General features: G+C 44.4%; 1 protein-coding gene across 1 annotated transcript in view; it reads left to right on the forward strand.

The window, feature by feature from the left end:
- The first annotated feature begins 1,014 nt into the window (after positions 1-1,014).
- The window catches only part of LOC124799242 (probable salivary secreted peptide), a 35,989-nt gene continuing 15,542 nt past the window's right edge, over positions 1,015-21,461 (forward strand). The window contains exons 1-2 of the mRNA XM_047262787.1: positions 1,015-1,173; positions 20,758-21,082. Of these exons, the coding sequence (XP_047118743.1) occupies positions 1,051-1,173; positions 20,758-21,078 (444 nt within the window). The 5' untranslated portion in view covers positions 1,015-1,050 and the 3' untranslated portion in view covers positions 21,079-21,082. The remainder of the gene's footprint in view (positions 1,174-20,757; positions 21,083-21,461) is intronic.

The following is a 21,461-nucleotide window of genomic DNA, read 5'->3' on the forward strand; positions in this document are numbered from 1 at the left end:
CCAATAATGCCGTACGATTTTCTGTCCGTCGATGATCATTACAGATGGAGCACGAGCTTGGATTGTGGAAGGAATCGGAAGGAAATCGTGTTTGTCTTTTTCAACCTGTACCTCTAGCGATTATGGGAGGGACGAAAAAGCTGAATTTGCATGACTATATGGGGCTTGAATCGCCGTCCTGCCCAATTGGTGTTACGGCACCGCCTCGTTCGGTTTGTATATCGAGGGATAAAGGGGTTTCCGAGAAGAAAGGTCAGCAATGGACGCTATTTTCATAATGAAAACAGTATATCAAAAAATGCGAAGTTATATAGGCTTTTTAACAAGCAGGCATTTAGAGGTTTCGACAGTAATACTTTAATAGAGCCGTGAAATAGACTGTACATCGTCTTGTGAGGTTTTCTTGTACTTCATCCGATTGAAGACGGAATTGCGATATCTTTTACGGTTCCGGAAGTATCTGAGGTTATTACGCAGAGTGATCCAGCCTGTGAGCACTTATTGCCTCACTATGGATCGAAACGTATAGATTGCATTCTGCTAACGGTGCAGCAACTGTGAGAAGCTCTTTTGCGCTGGCGCCCAGCTGGAACAGAAGCGCCGGTCAACGGCGAGCCGACCACAGGAGGGGCGACAAAGTGTTGGCGCGTGCGCACACCTCTCCGGAGGCGGCCGTCAGCGGCTGCAGACACGTCAGCGCAGTCTTACGAAGGTGTCAAGCCGCACACAGCTGACTGTTTGCACGGGGATCTGTCGCAGGCGGGACGCCGCGTTTACGGTTACCCTGCTCTGTTCGCGGAGAGGCGCGACTGACGGCCGGGGCAGGCAGCAGCTGATAAGGCGTAACGAGCACCCGTTGGGCAAGCGCCTTCTCAGAAGCGCAGTCTCGTCATCTTCCCGATAACAGGAAAAGGGGATCTCACGCGCCACCGCGTCGCAGCCGCGGAACCAGGAGTGGGGGAGGCTGCCGTGCGTGCGTATATAGACACCGGCTGCGCACCGTTTCGCCACATTTAAAGCCGGCGGCAACACAGAGGAGCGAAAACAGAGATGGCACACTCCAGGACGCTTCTGGCGGTGGCGGCCGCCGCGGTCGCAGCTCTGCTGGTCTGCTCCAGCGCCGCCTCGCCTTTCGACTACGGACCGTCGCCAGCCGAGTACGGCATCCTGCAGGCAAGTGGGACGTCAGAGTCCGGAGCAGTGGCCGTCAGAGCCAATGCTGACGTTGTGTAGCGGCGCCTCGCACCGCAAATGCACCAACTTTATTAATAATTGGTAACGCACTCAAGTAGTATGTTATGGGTCTCCAAGTAGGTTTGCTTTACCGGAGGTTTCTTTCCCGTTACAAACAAAATTATTTTTAAAGCGGAATTTAGCGTTTCCATTCGGTAGAGCGATTCCAGATTAGTCAAGTGCGATATTAGTTCTATCGACGTATATTAACGGGGACAGTAAAACACAAAGAATAAGCAGAACGCCAGTAGCGACTGAGCAGCACTGGTGCACAGATGTAGCAAACGCAGGCCAAGGCGGTGCTTTAGCTCCTGCGTTGCTGTTTGTTCTTTGTTTTACTGTCCCCGTTAATATACCGGGTGATCAAAAAATCAGGATAAATTTGAAAACTGAATAAATCACGGAATAATGTAGACAGACAGGTACAAATTGACACACATGCTTGGAATGACATGGGGTTTTATTAGAACCAAAAAAATACAAAAGTTCAAAAAATGTCCGACAGATGGCGCTTCATCTGATCAGAATAGCAATAATTAGCATAACAAAGTAAGACAAAGCAAAGATGATGATCTTTACAGAAAATGCTCAATATGTCCACCATCATTTCTAAACAATAGCTGTAGCCGAGGAATAATGTTGTGAACAGCACTGTAAAGCATGTCCGGAGTTATGGTGAGGCATTGGCGTCGGATGTTGTCTTTCAGCATCCCTAGAGATGTCGGTCGATAGAGATACACTTGCGACTTCAGGGAACCCCAAAACCAGTAATCGCACGGACTGAGGTCTGGGAACCTGGGAGGCCAAGCATGACGAAAGTGGCGGCTGAGCACGCGATCATCACCAAACGACGCGCGCAAGAGATCTTTCACGCGTCTAGCAATATGGGTGGAGCGCCATCCTGCATTTTGGTTCTAATAAAACCCCATGTCATTCCAAGCAAGTGTGTCAAATTTTACCTCTCTATCTATATTATTCTGTGGTTTATTAAGTTTTCAAATTTATACTGACTTTTTGATCACCCGATACATCGATAAAACGAATACTGCACTTGACTAATCGCTCTATCGAATGGGCACATAAAATTCCAATTATACTTCAGGTTATATTTTTTCACAATTTTAGATAAATATTTCATGTTGTTCATTTGAAATTGTAGTAGAAAAATGGGTCAAATGGCTCTGAGCAATATGGGACTTAACTTCTGAGGTCATCAGTCCCCTAGAACTCAGAACTACTTAAACCTACCTAACCTAAGGACATCACACACATCCATGCCCGAGGCAGGATTCGAACCTGCGACTGTAGCGGTCGTGCGGTTTCATACTGTAGCGCCTAGAACCGCTCAGCCACACCGGCCGGCAAATTGTAGTAGAACGTAATTTTACTTTCACTGTGTGAACGAGTCTTTCTACTTTTTGAGCTTTCATTATGCCCAACCTTTCTTTTCGACTATGTGAAGCAAGTATATGTGGCGCAAAAGGAGTCCGAATGCACTCGAGGGTGGCGGGGTGAATGGAGTAACATGATTTCCAGTGTGAAGAAATAGCACACCAGTTGCCTTAAAGAACATCGGAATTCTTCAAAAAGACTTGCCTGAAAATGATGAACAAAAATCTAAATGACGAGACTGGTCTTTGCGGTGGGCGGTGACGTGTCAGGGGAAATGCTGACGTAAACGGCGCCCGGCGCTACCAACAGAAACTGCAACGTTTAGCTCCAGCACGCAATTTTGCCACTGGAACTGCTAGGTCGCTGGCTTTGGCAGAACTGAAGAAACAGGGAAGTCGGCATCAAGTGTTCCGGACAAATCCGATACGTGACGAAACCAAACGACGTACTCATCAGACACCTTCTATTGTGCCACTTACTTGTAGTTACCATTGTTAGCAAAGTGATTACCGCCAAGAGTGAAAGTGCATCGTTTCCCTTTCAGTTCTTGCTGTGAGGGGTATAAGCAGGCTGCTAGCTTGTTGATGTACAGAATATCTAATAATTAATCAATACTTAAACATACAGCTCTAAAACGGGCAGTATATTTACAATATTTGTACAGGCACATAAGACCCCATTTTTTCCGGCCGTATACCGATATATCGATGCTATTTTGGATAGAGCAAGAGCCGATTATGGTAAACTTTTAAATATCGATATATCGGACTCCCGATATTGTCAAAAATATCAACAGTCTTACAGCTGATGGCTGGTTATCGAAGATGTAGTGTTATACGTCGCATCAACTTGCAGAGTGTGGTGCTGGGAACATCGAATGAACGTATAGTGTTCTGTAAGGAGCTACAAAGAATTGTAGGCACAGGAGATTTCGAGGATGTGACGTTGGCTCGTGTTGGTCAAGATTCAACAAACCTCGTCAACTCTACAATGAAATCCTCTCTTCCAAGAAAACGTTGAGGAGAGTACCGAGCCGGCCGCGGTGGCCGAGCGGTTCTAGGCGCTACAGTCTGGAAACCACGCGGCTACTGCGGTCCCAGGTTTGAATCCTGCCTCGGGCATGGATGTGTGTGATGTCCTTAGGTTAGTTAGATTTAAGTAGTTGTAAGTCTAGGGGAGTGATGACCTCAGATGTTAAGACCCATAGTGCTTAGAGCCATTTGAACCATTTCATGTTTACAGATACAAGAACCCATTCTGTCACAATTTGGTCCACCATTAATCGGTAACACAGATCACGAAGTAAATTAGACAGTTGTGATTTATCAATTCGCAGTAGCACGGAAATTGCTTAACAAGCAAGTTATAAAAGTGAAAAACGCATATCATTAAAACCCACAGATTTTTCCGAATACTCTTAAAGAAAATCACAGTTTATAAAGACGAATGTCTTTAGTAACAAAAGAGAAAAAACTGATTGAGGGAGGTGACATGCCGTAATCAGCAATGTCATAAAGAAGTCCCACCTTTCACAGTCAAATTTTGGACACGAAAACAGGATGTGGTTTACGTCATCTTCCCATTCAAAAATACACTCACTACCGTTTCTACTTAGATTAAAAATTCCCTATATAAGAGCGAGCCATCTTGTGGAAGATGGTTTCCGTCAACACTGGGTGGAACGGCGTTGTCAGACTGTCGCTGAGAATGAAACGTGTCTGACAGACAGCAAACCAGATCTGCGTTTTTGACTCCCGCAGCCGCTGATACATCCGGAGGAAAACTTCCGCATTTCTCTGCCTGTCTGTCAGCCACGCAGAAATCAGGTGCCAGAGTGGTCGGCCTGTGTGTGACAGTCTTCCCGCAACTGTCAACGAGGCATCGACACCCACGCCGCCTCCTCGTTTGTCCTGTCACGAGGGATCCCACAGACCCTGCAGACGCCCTGCTAATAGGAAAATTGAGGAGCTTCAAATACGAATTGTTGGAACATGCACACTGTTGTCCAGAACAGAGAGCGCCTTCGTTCCGCTTATTCCTACCAAAAAATAGAAATGTCCGCAGGTCATTCAAGTTTTCAAGAAGTATGAATACGCAAACATCAAATACGTAACACGTTACCATGCCAATACTGTGTAGGAAAACTATTGGCATTCAAAACAGCTTCCACTGGACTCGGAATGGGTAAATACGAGGGTTGGAGCTTTAATAGTGGCAACTATTTAGTTACAGCTCGTACAAAATTGATACGCGTCTCAAAGTATTTTTGACCTTCAGAGTAGTCACCAGCATTGTGTATAACCCGTTGCCAGCGATGTAGAAGTCGTAGGATACTCTTAGCAGTGCCAGTTGTGTTGACACTTCGAGCGGCGCAATCTATTGGCCGAGGAATTTGTAGCAGTTCTGAAGCGAATACCGTGAAGTGTTTCCTTCAGTTTAGAAATCGAGTTGAAATTACGAGGGCTCAAGTCAGGGGAGTGCAGTAGGTGGTATAGCACTTAGCAGCCCCATCAGTCAAACAAATCAATCACAGCTTGCACTGTATGTGCTTTTGCTCTGCCCTGCAAAATGATGGTCAGGTCCTGGAGAAAGTGTCATCACTTCTGTCTCTAAAGTGGTCGTAGGTTGTGTTCCAAAAAAGGAACAGCACAGAGACAGATGTGATGACACTTTCTGCACGAACTGACCATTTTACCGGACAATGCTCAAGTATGTACAGTGCAAGCTGTTACTGATTTGTTGACTGATGGGGCTGCTAAGTGCTATACCACCTACTGCACTCCCCTCACTTAAGCCCTCGTGAGTTCAACTCGATTTCTAAACTGAAGGAAACATTTCACGGCATTCGCTTCAGAACTGCTACAAATTCGTCGGGCAATAGACCGCGCCGCTCCAACTGTCAACACACCTGGCACTGCTAAGAGTATTCTACCACTTCCACATCGCTGGCAACGGGTTATACACAATGCTGGTGACTACTCTGAAGGTCAATAATACTTTGAAACGCGTATCTATTTAGTACGACCTGTAAATAAATAGTTGCCACTATTAAAGTTCCAACCCTCGTACAAGTCCCATATACTTGTCAGGAAAATCTTTTACCATTCTTGCCGGCCGGAGTGGCCGAGCGGTTCTAGGCGCTACAGTCTGGAACCGCGTGACTACTACGGTCGCAGGATCGAATCCTGCCTCGGGCATGGATGTGTGTGATGTCCTTAGGTTAGTTAGGTTTAAGTAGTTCTAAGTTATAGGGGACTGATGACCTCAGATGTTACGTCCTATGTTGCTCAGAGCCATTTGGACCATTTTACCACGACTGTTACTTGCATCGTGTTGAGTTCATAGCATGTGCGCCATTCGTATCAGATACAAAAGCGCAACCCGCAGCATTAGGCAGCATCTGCATTTATGTTCCAGCATGCATCTCTCGCAGTGTTTTCATACTTTTGTCCAACCTTGTCAAACGAGTTTGGCCACAGTTTATCTCAGCCAATCAGAGGAGAGGGCGTTCCTGCGTTCTGGAGCCGGGAGAATGACAAAAATGGCTAAAGTTATAAAATTATAAAGAATGTAGCAACCAGTCGCGGCAACGTAATTTATTTTTCTTCCAAATCGATTTCGACTGATATCAGCCATCATCGGTGCATTTTTCTAACCGATACATGCCATAAGTAGAAGTCAAATGGCTGAAGTATCAGGAGAGTAAGGGTGTGTCTGCAGTGGCTCTAAAAATTTCGTTAGCAATTTTCAATAATGCGTTTCATCAACAGTGTAGCACCGGGCACTATAAAGCAAACACAAATATTAATTTACGATATGAACTGTTCTTCTGGGAGCTTATTCAGCTGAAGAGAAAACTACCTCTCTTTGTACACGTCGTAGCATCATGTGGCGTGATATGCTGATTTCGTTTAGAGACACTAGTTCAAAAATAAGGGAAGCACAATGTAATATATTATTGAGCATAATTATTATTATTGAACTGTCGTTAGCTGATTAGGCAAATCTAATGAAGGCAGGTAGGGTTACAGAGTGCTACTCAGAAGAGCAAACGTTTGTAACGATTTTGTCGCGATGTTCTGCGTTCGTGAATGGGTGCTCAGATGAAAATGATCGTATAAACAGCCCACACGGTGTGTCGATCAATAGCAGCAGCGCCTGTAGGCTTTCGTGATCATTGTCACTGAACGTAAAATCTTCTGGTTGTACCTTCTGCTTCGACATCTCCGCGAGCCACATTGCTACGAGGGCTGTCCAGAAAGTGTTTTGGTCTACCGCGGCACTGGAAGGGTTACAGCCGCCATCTTGATGCCATAACGTTCCTACACTCAGTACACATGCAGCGGCGGTAGCGTGAGGTCTCCATCTCCGTCAGTTTGCCTTCTATGACGTGTTAAAATGTGAGCTGCAATAGAAAATCTCGCGTTCTGTGATTAGATTTTTGTTGCCGTAAAACTTCAAACCAATTGTAATTTCTCAAACACTGACAAAAGTTAAGGCGGGCGATACAATACGAGAGTCGGGGAAAACTTAGCGGAAAAATTCTGTTTTTCACATCAACGTACGTACCACACACGGCCAATCGTACCCCGGTAGCTCCCACGGGATTTTTGATGGGAGGTACTTGATCATCCACTATACAGCCCAGATTTGGCGCCTAGCAACTATCACCTTTTCACGACAAAGAAGACATGGCTGGGTGCACAACGCTTTGATACTGACGCTGAACTGTGTGCCGGTATAAACCAGTTGGTATTGAAATGGCAGGCACAAAATTTCTTCAGAAACGGTATAGAAAAACTTGTGCCACATTATGATAAGTGCCTCAAATTGAATGGTAATTATGTAGAAAGTAGCTTAGGAGTGAACCCTTAAAATGTATATGGTGACTTTTCCACATTGTTAATTTTTTTATTTCAAAGACTCTGTTACTCTCCAGATAGCCGCCGTAAATCGTGGTTAAATGGTGGCGTCCGACTTGGAGAGCGCCCGTTCGATTCTCACACTTGCCGGACGTATCAGCTTTTACAGTACTACAGTAGGGCGTATTTGAATCCACACGCGTCTGCACTTGATCCGTCCACTACTCATAACATCTCTGCCTGACGCTACCCGCCAGGTAGCTTTGGAGCTCCGCCACTTACTGCCTTCGGGTGGAACACGAGAACACACCGGAAGTAAACTGCTCGTTCACTACCACTGATTTCATCGAGTGTAATGAAACTTTTCACGTTTTAAGGGGACAGTTCAAAGTGGAAAAACAGTAACGTGAGAATTCATTTTTTTTAAAAATACGATATGTCATTAAGTGCATCTTCTACATCTTAATTTCGTCTCTAAGAAATATTTTATGAACTGCAAGTTTGTTTTCATCAGAAAGGTCTGCTCCACGACCGTATTAATGAGATCCAAGATAGGAGAAAGGGCGGCATCGGTCGTAAATTTTTAATCTGTGTACTGCAGATCGATTTCAACTATTATGTATTATGTAGCTGTGTTCAGCAGAATTATATCAAAGTCACCTTATGACTCATCGTAAATAAAATCGCACACGGTACTAGAATGAATTACAGGTAACCTATTGGTATTGTATGAACTGCATATCGACCGATACAGACCGTTATTTTCGTATTCTGTGTGCTGTGTCATGTAGGGCGGAAAGCCCGGAGGAGGTTTTTATTTTTATTTATTTTTATTTTTTTTACAGTCGTTTGATTGAAAAGCCGACTTTCCGGCAGCTTGAATGGTTGGCATTCTCAAAGAATTAAAGAATTATTATTTTATTACTATCCACTGCTAGTGATGGAGTATGATTATCATTTAAACACGAAATCAAACATTCGTCATCCGAAGAACCGAAACGTGGCGCCTCCAGGCAACATATCAAGCAATTTGCCAGTTTCGATTTCTTCTAATGATCATCAGGCACAAGAAGGCTTTTTTTTCACTTGCAGTCTCTGTATGTTCCAATTCGCTCTTGTGTATGTATTCACATTGATGCTGTAATGGCAAAAACTTCATTTTCTCGTTGATTACTAATAAAAATCGAAACGCATAGCTATAATAAGTACTCCAAAGGATCTGACGGTGTGCGACATGGCTTTCGATACATAAGCTGTGGAGGACCAACTGATGAAAAGATTACCTAACGCACTACGAGTGATTAACACTGCAAGATCACAGGTTAATGTAGGCGCGAGATACGTCATTGCAAATGTGCAATGATGGTACAGCAATAACTGTTATAAACGCCAGACAGTTGGATTCAAGCATGCAAACGCGCATCCATTGCGTTGTACAGGTGCCGGATGTCAGTTTGTGGACTGGACTTCCATGCATGTTGCACTTGGTCGGTCAATACAGGGATGGTCAACTCTGTTTGACGTCCGGTATGTCCCATACGTGCTCGTCTGGAGACAGATCTAATGATCGAGCAGGCCGAGGCGACATGTCGACATTCTGCAGAGCATGTTGAGTTACAACAGCGGTATGTGGACGAGCGTTGTCCTGTTGGAAAACACACCCTGGGATGCTGTTCATAAATGGCAGCACAAGAAGTCGCTTCACTAGAGGGTGCGTGGGATAATCACGAGGGTGCTTTCGCTGTCATGCACTCAGACCATAACTCCAGGCGCAGGTCCGGCGTGTCCAGCACGCACAAAAAATGGTTCAAATGGCTCTGACCACCATGGGACTTAACATCTGAGGTCATCAGTCCCCTATAACTTAGAACTACTTAAACCTAACTAACCCAAGGACATCACACACACCCATGCCCGAGGCAGGATTCGAACCTGCAACCGTAGCGGTCGCTCGGTTCCAGACTGAAGCGCCTAGAAACACTCGGCCACACCGGCCGGCCCAGCACGCACACAGGTTGGTTGCAGGCCCCCAACTGGCATCATTTAACCAAAACACGGCCATCGCTGGCACAGAGGCGGAAACAGTTATTACCAGAAAACACAACAGACCCCCACGCTGCCCTCCAATGAGCTCTCACTTGACACCACTGAAGTCGCAAATGGCGTTGCTTTGAGGTCGGAGGAATGCAGGCTAGAAGGGAACTGTCTCGAAACTATCTTTGAAGTAACCGTTTTGTAACGGTTCGTCGTGTCACTGCGGTGCCAGCTGCTGCAAATGCACTACGAAGCACCATAGGCATACGCCGAACACGATGGTCTCCCCTCTCGGTAGAGCCACGTGGCCATCCGAAGCCTTGTCTTGATGCGGCCACACCTTCCCGTGACCACCGTTGCCAGCAGTCATGCACAGTGCCTACATTCCTGCCAAGTATTTCTGCAGTATCGCAGAAGGGCATCCAGCTTCTCGTAGCCACGACCTCGCTCAAACTCAGTGAGGTGTCATTCGGGGCCTCAAAGGTATTCTTGAATAACGTCAACGCACCACTCCCAAAGGTAACTAACACCCACAATCGTTACAGCGTGTGGGTAAAGCATAGAGTAAATATCTCTGGAGTGAGCATTCACATGCACAGGACAGATTTTGTGTTGTCACCATACATTGCCGGCCCGGTCACGTGATCTCGGGACGTCGTGTGTTTATCCGTATAGCGCCCTGTATATTTAGAATGGCACTACATCCCTAGTACAGACGGATTCTTTTCGTACGTGTCGTGGATTATTTATAAATGTTGCGCAGACGTTTTAACAGTATCCATTTGATACCGGGAATAAACCAGCTACGTAACTTCTAAGGGCAAGTGATATTACATCCTGCTTCTTTGCGATAGGTCTCACACTTCAGATGCACTAGATTTTTGGTAGTTTTCGGTGTGATAGGGCACTTTATAGTATTACAGAGCCTGACGTACATTTTTTCAGTCTTGCAAAACGACTTGACAGTACGGTAGTACTTTTGCAAGTGTCCGAAAAACACCGAATTTGCCACACATTAGCGATTATATCCCTGCTAATTCGTCCTTTTTTCTGCTATTTCTGCGTATTTATTTTCTCGTTTTTGCGACCTAAAGCACAATTTATCTTACTGGTGACACTTTGAAGTATTTATTTAACGCATTGTACGTACTTGCTCCCAGTTTATTAAATAAAGAGTAGACTGAGTAATCTATAAACATAATCGACAAGTCACTGATAAATGCATGGAGGACAGTATTTGCTGAAACAACTAAGCATTCCCTTTCCTGTTCCACTAGCAAATTAACAAGAGGAAGCGATTGTTTGTAAGCTTTTGTACGAACGTAATATCTATTATATTGTCATAAAATCGTAGAAAAGTAGCTCTACAGAAACAAGCCTTAATTATAATGCGTCTCGAAATTTTTAAACATATACAGTGTCTCTTACTAATATGATAACTATAATTAGAGCTACATGGTAAGTACCCATGAAAAGTTACTATCCCTCCATTCACATATTTTACTTTGCATCCGTAGCAACAACAGTAATTCACCATCGCTATTACACTATCAACAAACGGTGAAACACAACAAAAACTCTTGATATTATAAACCCCAAAAGCTGCAGAAACCACACACGCACCGCGAAGTCCCGAAAACACGTGACAGTCCTGGTTTAATGTTGACAACATGCGCAGAACACAATGCTCATTCCAGAGATACACTCAGTCGCAAAAGTATTCGGACAGCACATAACGGCGCATAATTTTGCAGTTTGCCGCATGAACAAATACAGAAATTGCACTTTGTAATGTATTTGGGACTCTGGGTACGATGTCGCAACGTGAAACACGCGCCAAATACGAATAATTGTTGTTGGACATGTGTCTGTTACGTAATATTTCCTAAAAACGGCATGGGAAGGTGCAACAAAAGTATTCGGACAAAGGCGGACACCATGAGAGAATAGTTCATTCCGAGACGCACAGAGGGTGAAGCGACCGCAGTGTGTCCGACATTTCCGCGAGACGATAGCGATGATTAGTAAACACGTATCGCGAGCCTGTGCAGGTCGACGATGGGACGCAGAGGGAAGTGTTCTACGTTCGAGCGAAGGCAACTTGTCGTTTATCATCACGCGAAGGGGAAAACCTGGAGGGAAATTGCCGCAATAGTGAACATGAAGAAAAGTACAGTTCACGACATTATTAAACGGTTCGAGAAAGAAGACCGATTGGAATTCCGTTACAGTACAGGAAGGCCACGGACATTTTCACAGAGAGATGAGCGTGTGATTGTGCGAAAGGTACAACAGAATCCGAAAATATCTGCCACACGAATTGCATGTGAGGTGGAGGGAGACATTCGTGTAAAAGTTCATCCCGAAACCGTGCGGAGAGTACTACGACGATCGTAGCACCATGGTCGAGTGGCACGGCGAAAGCCATTCATAAATACAGTGAACCAGAAGAAACGTATACAGTTTGCGAGGTAATACGCCGAATACGATCAGGCTTGGTGGAATCGGGTGATATTTTGCGACGAATGAAATTTACATTATGGTAAAGCGACGGAAAAGCAAACGCGTGGCGAAAGCCCAATGAAGAGCTGAATCCCAGGAACCTCAAACCAACAGTAAAGTTTGGAGGTGGGAACATCATGGTGTGGGGATGCATGTCCGGCAATGGTGTGGGTGATTTTGTGTTCATTGATGATACGATGAACAAGGAAGCGTATTTCAATATACTGCGAGGACATTTGAAGCAGAGTGCACGACATCTAGGTCTTGCGAACAACTTTCATTTTTATCAGGATAATGATCCCAAGCATACCGCGCATATTGTACAAATATGGTTGCTCTTCAATTGCCCGAAAGTATTGCACCCCCCTCCCCAATCACCAGACCTTAACCCAATCGAACATTTGTGGGATAAATTGAAACGGACCCTCCGTGCGGACGACATCTATACGAAGGAGACCTTGAAAGAGAAACTGCGCCAAGAATGGGCAAATGTAGGCCCATATTTCACGAAAAAACTCGTGGAAAATATGCCTAGTAGATTGGAGGAGGTATTGAAAATGAAAGGTGGACCCACAAGGTATTGACATTTTCGTCGTACAACTTATGAACATTTATTGGACAGTGTCCGAATACTTTTGTAGCAGCAGGATGTGCAGGATGTTTCATTTTTGTTGTTAATTTTTCTGTTATTTATATTTTGGAAACGAAATAATACAATAATTCTTTTGTAATTAATGTTGTTACGCATATATATTGCTAATAAATATATTTGAGTGTCATAGTCAGTGTTTCTCGAGTACTTATTGTGAAACTTCCCACTGTCCGAATATTTTTGCGACTGAGTGTATTTACTCTATGGGGTAAAGCAGACCTGATATGCATCGTCATAGGGGCGCTACTAGCGCGAAAGTTACGCGTCCCCTACCAACTTCCGTTCATGTCGCACAACACCCTCTTGGTTTGTTTCTGTCAGTATCTACAGATTATACTAACATTGCTAACTTATTCCATAAAAGCAACGGACCACCTTGAAATCCAAAAGGATTGCAACCAGTAACTATAAACAGGAAAGAAGGCGAGAGAATGAAAACCGAGTGAAGGAGAACGGTGACACGCTAGCCAGACGTGCGGTAGGAGCTGATCCGAGAGGCGGCCCAGAACTTGACCTCTCCGAGTTGGCCTTTTTCGGACAGGGAACCTCGGCGGCCTCTGGTCAAACACAGTGCAGTGACCCCGAGGCGACATCGTCAAGGAACCGGTTGCAGGCGCCCTGTTTTCGCCGACTGCAGCTGACTTTCGTTGCGTCATACATCCTCTCGTTATGAATGGCTCTGCCGTTACACGTTCCACTCATATCCGATTAGCGTTAGCGTCATCAAGGGAGCGGGACAACGGATTAGTTCTCCTCGACAAACCATACTTCACTTTGTAGACTAATACGGATAAAAATGATAAAATAGCGAATGGTTTATGCCAGGATCAGATAGAAACTCCACATCGTATTTACTTTAATCGCTAGAGATGTATGTGACCGATATCTGTTGCTCCACGCCGGCCGAAGTCGCCGTGCGGTTAAAGGCGCTGCAGTCTGGAACCGCAAGAACGCTACGGTCGCAGGTTCGAATCCTGCCTCGGGCATGGATGTTTGTGATGTCCTTAGGTTAGTTAGGTTTAACTAGTTCTAAGTTATAGGGGACTAATGACCTCAGCAGTTGAGTCCCATAGTGCTCAGAGCCATTTGAACCATTTTTCTTTTTTTTGTTGCTCCACGAACAGTTAAGTCTGTTGAGGCTGAGCATCGAAAATAGCGGACTGAAGACAGTAAGCATGTGAAATCTGTTTGTTCGATTCCTTGGTTGCTGACAACGATATAATCTCGATTAACAATGCATTAGACGCATTTCGCGTTTGCTTCATTGTGAGAAATTTCCAGTGGCGTCAGATATGTTTACATTTAATCCTAATAATTTTATTTAGAACTGTAAAAACGCGCTCTCTCTCGGATTACACATAGCTGACCAATTCATTTAGCTTGTTTTGTGTTTGTACATACGTTAAATTTTGTTTCCTCTTGATACTGTTTTCGGTAGTTTATTTTTTGATGCAAAATAAACTATAATTTGTTGCACTGTGCAAGCTATTGCTAAAAAAATTTATCACCATTCTAATCAGGCAACTCCGCATTAGCTACGACGTCTTATAAATAATTTTGCCCTTTCCTGCTCTAGCTTGTAGAATCTGTGGTTTCTGGCAGAACAAAGTATTTCATTTATTTTTTCGGAAGTTATGTGATGACCTCGACGCTCAACAGCGAACACACACACACACACACACAGTATCAATTAATGTTAGGCCTCACTAGAATATTCCCAGTCGTAAAATTTCGAGGCAAATAAGCTTTCTACATTATGTTTTATTGCGATAACGTTATCGAAATCCAAAGTTTCTTATTATTTTATTAACAGAAATATATGTAGTTTGTGACTTGGTCCTTAGCAAGGACCATTGGGTAAAGGTGTGAAATTATGGCGTTTCTGTCCAGAGGTTATCCTTACGTTGACGCTTCCAGTCCGTCTGTAACAAAGCCCAGTTCCAGCTTTTGTCGACAGATGGCTGTAAACAGTCCACTTGCTTGTTAACAAACCAGTGTACGGCCTGCCAACAGGATTGGATTCCATACACAAATTTCTGTGGCCATATCACTGACGTGTTTCAATGCCTGTATTTTGCACGTCGGTACAAACTTGTTTCGCGTTATGCCGTAAGGTATCTTTTCCAATCGGTAACGTTCTCATACTGACAGATACAGTGAAATGTAAAAGAGTAAATGTCGAAACTTTCTGAGATAACTTCAAGATTATGTGAACAAGGAAAACGATTTGCCCATCGTCTTTTTTAAATTTTCTAGTAAAATGTATTCTAGTTATTTCATCGTTGCAACCAGAGAAATATTTACAAAAGCTACACCTTTTGTATTCAAATGATTCGTGGCTGCACAGTTGAATGCTCTTGTCAGTAATATCGACGGTTCAATATAACTCCAGTTGAGGATACAGTTTTTTGTTTATCTTCTATTTTCTTATTCGGATTTTAAATTCACATAAATATTATTTTATTGTTTTCAGTCTTGCGTAAAGAATCAATGATGCAGAATATTACTGTAGCCAGACTTTTTAACGAAATAAATGAAATCAACGGTAAATTGCATCAGTTGTACCCAAAACGCAGCTTTATGTCAGTATTATAAAATTATATTTGATTTCGATAATAAACGAATGAAGTAACGCCATTTTCTGAAGCAGCGGCGCAGGGTCGGCGTGGTTACTGATGGATTTGGCACAGTCAGTTTAAGGGGTGGCCGAATGCCTTCCTATCGCCACCTCGTTACCCCCAGGGACGGAATACGTGTTCCCCTACTGTCTGCACCGAGTGAGGTGGCGCAGTGGTTAGCACACTGGACTCGCACTCGGGAGGACGACGGTTCAAACCCGCGTCCGGCCATTCCGATTTAGGTTTTCCGTGATTTTCCTAAATCGCTCCCGGCAAATGCTGGGTAGGTTCCTTTGAAAGGGCACGGCTGGTTTCCTTCCCCATCCTTCACACAATCCGAGCTTTTTCTCCGTCTCTAATGACCTCGACGTCGACGGAACGTTAAACCCTATCTTCCTTCCTTCCTTTCAACTGTCTGCTTGTAGTGTCATTTATGTGAAATTGAGGTAAGGTTACCTAAATGTTTGCAAATCGTTAAACTCAGCTGGTACTTGGATACTAGCCCAGTATTTACCTTGTAGGATGTGGGAAACCGCCTATAAACCACATCCAGGCTGGCCTTTGTCGTTAATCCGCCAAGTGAATTCGATCTGCGTCCGCTGCACCTCGCCGTCCAGGAAGCCGCAGTTTATCACGCACGGCTTTCCGGGCAGGTGAAACTTGTGACACCAACAACTTGAAAAAATTAGGGCAGTTCAACTGTGTTTCTAAGATGAGTAGGCAAAGCAGATCTGACCCTTCTCCGACTGCTGGACTAGAGCATAATGGTTCTAAACACTACTAATAATGCCCCGGGCGGAGAGGTGCTAAAGTTAGTCCCCATTAACACATTTGGCGGCCTTAAAGTTCGAGGACCATCGAGAGACTACATTCAGTCGATGTAGCTGAGGCCATCTACCGTCACAGTTGTGACTCTGGCCGCGGCCTCAACAGGAAGGCGATAAATGCTATACGTCATTCTGAATCCTTAGATGGATATAGTGACAAACTCCGACGTCATAAGTATTGTGAGAACTCTGTGTTGACTCCTCGTAAATAAACAGCAGAAACTTGTTGAAGCTTTCATGGCCGCTTCTTGACAGTCTGCCTGTTGGCTTCTGTCGCTGGTTGTTCAGCAGACTTTTTTTTGGTGATTTTTCTGACGTTTCACCGGCACGAGTGACTGACACCGTCAGAGCTTCAACCTCCACTGCTGGTGGTGGACTGGACCTCACGGGGAGTGAGGCTCTGACAATGCCAGCCACTCGTGCTGGCGAAACGTCAGAAAAATCACCAAACAAAAGTCTGCTGAAGAACCCGCGGCAGAAGCCAACAGGCAGTTTGTCAAATAAACAGAACTCTGCAATGTGCAAGAACAGCCAACTGAAGTCCAATAACGAAGTATGAATGCCCCATATTGATTTTGTCTGTGTAATTTTATCCATGCTGGATGTCGTTGAATTCCGTGATTGTTATTCAGTAACTGATTGTTCAAGGAGAGCGCAACCAGCTCTCTTTTATATTCTTTCTTCGGTTTTATTTTTTGAGTAACTTGTTTTCGGCAACACGGATCAACTTCAGGTCGCTGTTGATGCGGTATCTGGGGCCGATATTAACAAGTAGCATAGAAAAATAATACATGCCGGCTTACGGGCAGTACATGTTACTTATTCCTAAATAACACACAGGAATAAATGTTCATTACTGAAAATTAAACTTAATTTGAAAATTAAATCCTGTTTTCAAGTAAGTTACATGTAGAGCAACTGTCATCTTACACTGTCTGCAATGTACTCATGACATTTGAATAAGAGTTAGGGGGCGGCCGCTATGGCCGAGCGGTTCTAGTTGCTTTAGTCCGGAACCGCGCTGCTGCTGCGGTCCCAAGTTCGATTCCTGCCTCGGGCATGGCTGTGTGTGATGTCCTTAGGTTAGTTAGGTTTAAGTTCTTCTAAGTCTAGGGGACTGATGACCTCAGATTTTAAGTGCCATAGTGCCGAGAACCATTTTTTGAGAGTTAATTATTAAGCTATTCTATCAAATATTGATCCTATAAGAAACTTCAAAAGAAATGTCTAAACAATTTCGAGTGAATGTTGCTAAAGTAACCATAATACTGTAGTATTTACTAAAATTATTAATTTTAATAAACAAAATTTGCAGCTTGTCATTTTCACGTGACTAGTTCCTAGAATAAGTATAACTTTAGAAACTTTCGAGAAGTCGAGAGAGAGTGATGTGTTTATGAGTTGGTCTTTGAGGGCAGAGAATAGAGTTCCGTTTCAGAGAGCTGTATATTCATTTATTGTTGTTCTAGTTATATTTGGTAGTTTTCCTGAATAGTTAATTTTTTGGACAGCTGTAGCTGAACTTGAGAACTGTCAAGTCGGTGTTAATGTCTGTTGGGCTGCGTTGGTATCTATTGGAGTAAAACTGCAAAATCCAAAAAGATATAGTCGAAAGAAAAGAAATCATCAACCAAGACACATCTCTCTGCAACAGAACTCTATTCTCTATCCTCAAGGGGCTATCGGGTAAGACCAACCTGTGTAAACGCGTGCGCGCACACACTCAACCACTTACACACACAAACACACACACACACACACACACACACACACACACACACACATACATAACTAACTAAATAAGTAAATTAAAAAAAAAGGAAGCCACAAACCTTCGCCTACTTACACACACACACGCACACACACACACACACACACACACACGCATGGGCGCGCGCGCGCACACACAAAGATTCAAAATTCCTGCCCAGAACACATTCAAATGTTCAGCTGCCCGCTATCTTTTTCATACTCTACAAACAGTAACAGTAACAGTGAAAGTTTAAATAGTGCGGTTTTTGATAGTCAAGGTATTCAGGAAACCAGAAAAAGTGAAACGTATTGCGTACACACACACACACACACACACACACACACACACACACAGTATCAATTAATGTTAGGCCTCACTAGAATATTCCCAGTCGTAAAATTTCGAGGCAAATAAGCTTTCTACATTATGTTTTATATGGCTGAGGATGAAAAACTGTGAAAGACAAGCAACTGCAAAACCACAGTGTGTGGTAAAAAATTCTACTCACAAAACATGTCTATTTCTCAAATATGATAAAACGTTCTTAAAAATTCGAATTCCTATATGTGAAAGCAGTAAAGAGCATTTCTCCACTAACGTTGCTGAAACTACAGCGAAACATGCTTGGATAATAGAAGAAAAGAAAAGAACATGTGTTGCTCAAGGCGGACCCTTTCTAAAACCAAATTTATTTGTAAGCAAAGATGGACAGATGAGCTAAAAACTTCAAGTTGATTACAATAGTCTTGTTTTTTATTTAGCTTACTGGATCCATGGAAAGAGCTTTGTGCTGCAGAAACTTTATTTCATATTTCCGGCCATAGGTTCCGTATTGCAAAATGTTCTGTCTCATCCTCCGAACTCTGCCTCCGCAGCTTCTGGTCGAGTGGGTAACATTTCTGCCTCTGGATCACGGGGTTTCCAGGTTTGCTTCTCGGCCTGGCTGGGGATTTTCTCTGCCCGGGGACTGGATGTTTGAGTTGTCCTCATCATTTCATCATCATTCGTGATCGTGGCGAGATTGGACTGTGTAAAGATTGCGAGTTTGTATGGGCGTTGATAACCACGCAGTTGAGCGCCCACAAACCAAAGATCATCATTATTTTTCCAAAGCTGTTTCACAGAGGAAGACTGCACTGTAGTTCCTTCTCTAGATTGTCGTACAGATGACAAAATGGTAAATATCGAAATAGATGACAGAGGGATAGAAAAACAATTAAAATCGCTCAAAAGAGGAAAGGCCGCTGGATCTGATGGGACACCAGTTCCCTTTTACACAGAGTACGCGAAGGAACTTGCTCCCCTTCTTGCAGCGGTGTACCGTAGGTCTCTAGAACAGCGTAGCGTTCCAAAGGATTGGAAAAGGGCACAAGTCATCTCCGTTTTCAAGAAGAAACGCCGAACAGATGTGCAGAACTATAGACCTATATGTCTAACGTCGATCAGTTGTAGAATTTTGGAACACGTATTATGTTCGAGTATAATGACGTTTCTGGGGACTAGAAATTTACTCTGTAGGAATCAGCATGGGTTTCGAAAAAGACGATCGTATGAAACACAGCTCGCGCTATTCGTCCACGAGACTCAGAGGGCCATAGACACGGGTTCCAAGGTAGATGCTGTGTTTCTTGACTTCCGCAAGGCGTTCGATACAGTTCCCCACAGTCGTTTAATGAACAAAGTAAGAGCGTATGGACTATCAGACCAATTGTGTGATTGGATTGAAGAGTTGCTAGATAACACAACGCAGCATGTCATTCTCAATGGAGAGAAGTCTTCCGAAGTAAGAGTTATTTCAGGTGTGCCGCAGGGAAGTGTTGTAGGACCGTTGCTATTCACAATATACATAAATGACCTTGTGGATAACATCGGAAGTTCACTGAAGCTCTTTGCAGATGACGCTGTGGTATATCGAGAGGTTGTAACAATGGAAAATTGTACTGAAATGCAGGAGGAACTGAAACGAATTAACGCATGGTGCAGGGAATGGCAATTGAATCTCATTGTAGACAAGTGTAATGTGCTGCGAATACAGAGAAAGAAAGATTCCTTATCATTTAGTTACAATATAGCAGGTCAGCAACTGGAAGTAGTTAATTCCGTGAATTATCTGGGAGTAGGCATTAGGAGTGATTTAAAATGGAATGATCATATAAAGTTGATCGTCGGTAAAGCAGATGCCAGACTGAGAGTCATTGGAAGAATCCTAAGAAAATGCAATCCGAAAACAAAGGAAGTAGGTTACAGTACACTTGGTCGCCCACTGCTTGAATATTGCTCTCCAGTGTGGGATCCGTATCAGATAGGATTGATAGAAGAGATAGAGAAGATCCAACGGAGAGCAACGCGCTTCGTTACAGGATCATTTAGTAATCGCGAAAGCGTTACGGAGATGATAAATAAACTCCAGTGGAAGACTCTGCAAGAGAGACGCCCAGTAGCTCGGTACGGGATTTTGTTGAAGTTTCGAAAACATACCTTCACCGAGGAGTCACGCAGTATATTGCTCCGTCCTACGTATATCTCGCGAAGAGACCATGAGGATAAAATCAGAGATTAGTGCCCACACAGAGGCATACCGACAATCTTTCTTTCCACGAAGAATACGAGACTGGAATAGAAGGGAGAACTGATAGAGGTACTCAAAGTACCCTCCGCCACACACCGTCAGGTGGCTTGCGGAGTATGGATGTAGATGTAGATATGAGCTCTGCCAAATTTTTAAAACATCATTCTGTAACCTCCTATGTACCACCTGTAGATACTGTTGCAGTGGTATCCACAGTTGTGGTAGACCACTGGTGTTGTAGTGAACCTTTACAATTTAGTGGTGCTTGATTGACCGTGTTTACTGACCGTGTTGCCCGTGTGTGTGCCGGTACAGCTGGGGTCGCTGCGCAACAGCTCGCACAACCTGGTGCTGGGCTGGCGCCAGTACGGGGACCGGCTGCTGCTGCGCCAGACGGTGCACAAGAGCTCGCGCTTCTTCGGCGTCGTCACGGCCGAGTTTACGTACCCGCCGCCGCACTCCTACCCCAGGCCGGCCAACATCACCGCCGTCTACGCCATCGACCTCAAGAAGGACGGCCACGGCGGCTTCGTCAACCTCACGTCTGGCGGCGTCGGCATGCCCCGGGTGTCGCTGCGCTTCAAGTCGCAGCGCGGGCACGGCATCAAGCACCTGGTCGAGGTCTACGGCAAGTGACGCGGTGGGTACGGCGCCAGCCAGTCCCCGATCCGACGACCCTCCTGCGTCCAGTTGGGTCGTTAGTCTTCTGCATGGTATGACGCGGCCCGCCACCAATTCCTCTCCACCGCCAACCTCGTCTTCTCAGACATCATTTGCACCATACGTCCTCAGTTATTTCTACACCTACACGATTACTCTGCAATTCACATTTAAGTGCTTCGCAGAGGGTTCATCGAACCACAATCATACTATCTCTCTACCATTCCACTCCCGAACAGCGCGCGGGAAAAACGAACATCTAAACCTTTCTGTTCGAGCTCTGATTTCTCTTATTTTATTTTGACGGCCATTCCTACCGATGCAGGTTGGACTCAACAAAATATTTTCGCATTCGGAAG

Source organism: Schistocerca piceifrons, chromosome 5 (assembly GCF_021461385.2).
Source record: "Schistocerca piceifrons isolate TAMUIC-IGC-003096 chromosome 5, iqSchPice1.1, whole genome shotgun sequence".
In the NCBI taxonomy this organism is placed as follows: Eukaryota; Metazoa; Arthropoda; class Insecta; order Orthoptera; family Acrididae; genus Schistocerca; species Schistocerca piceifrons.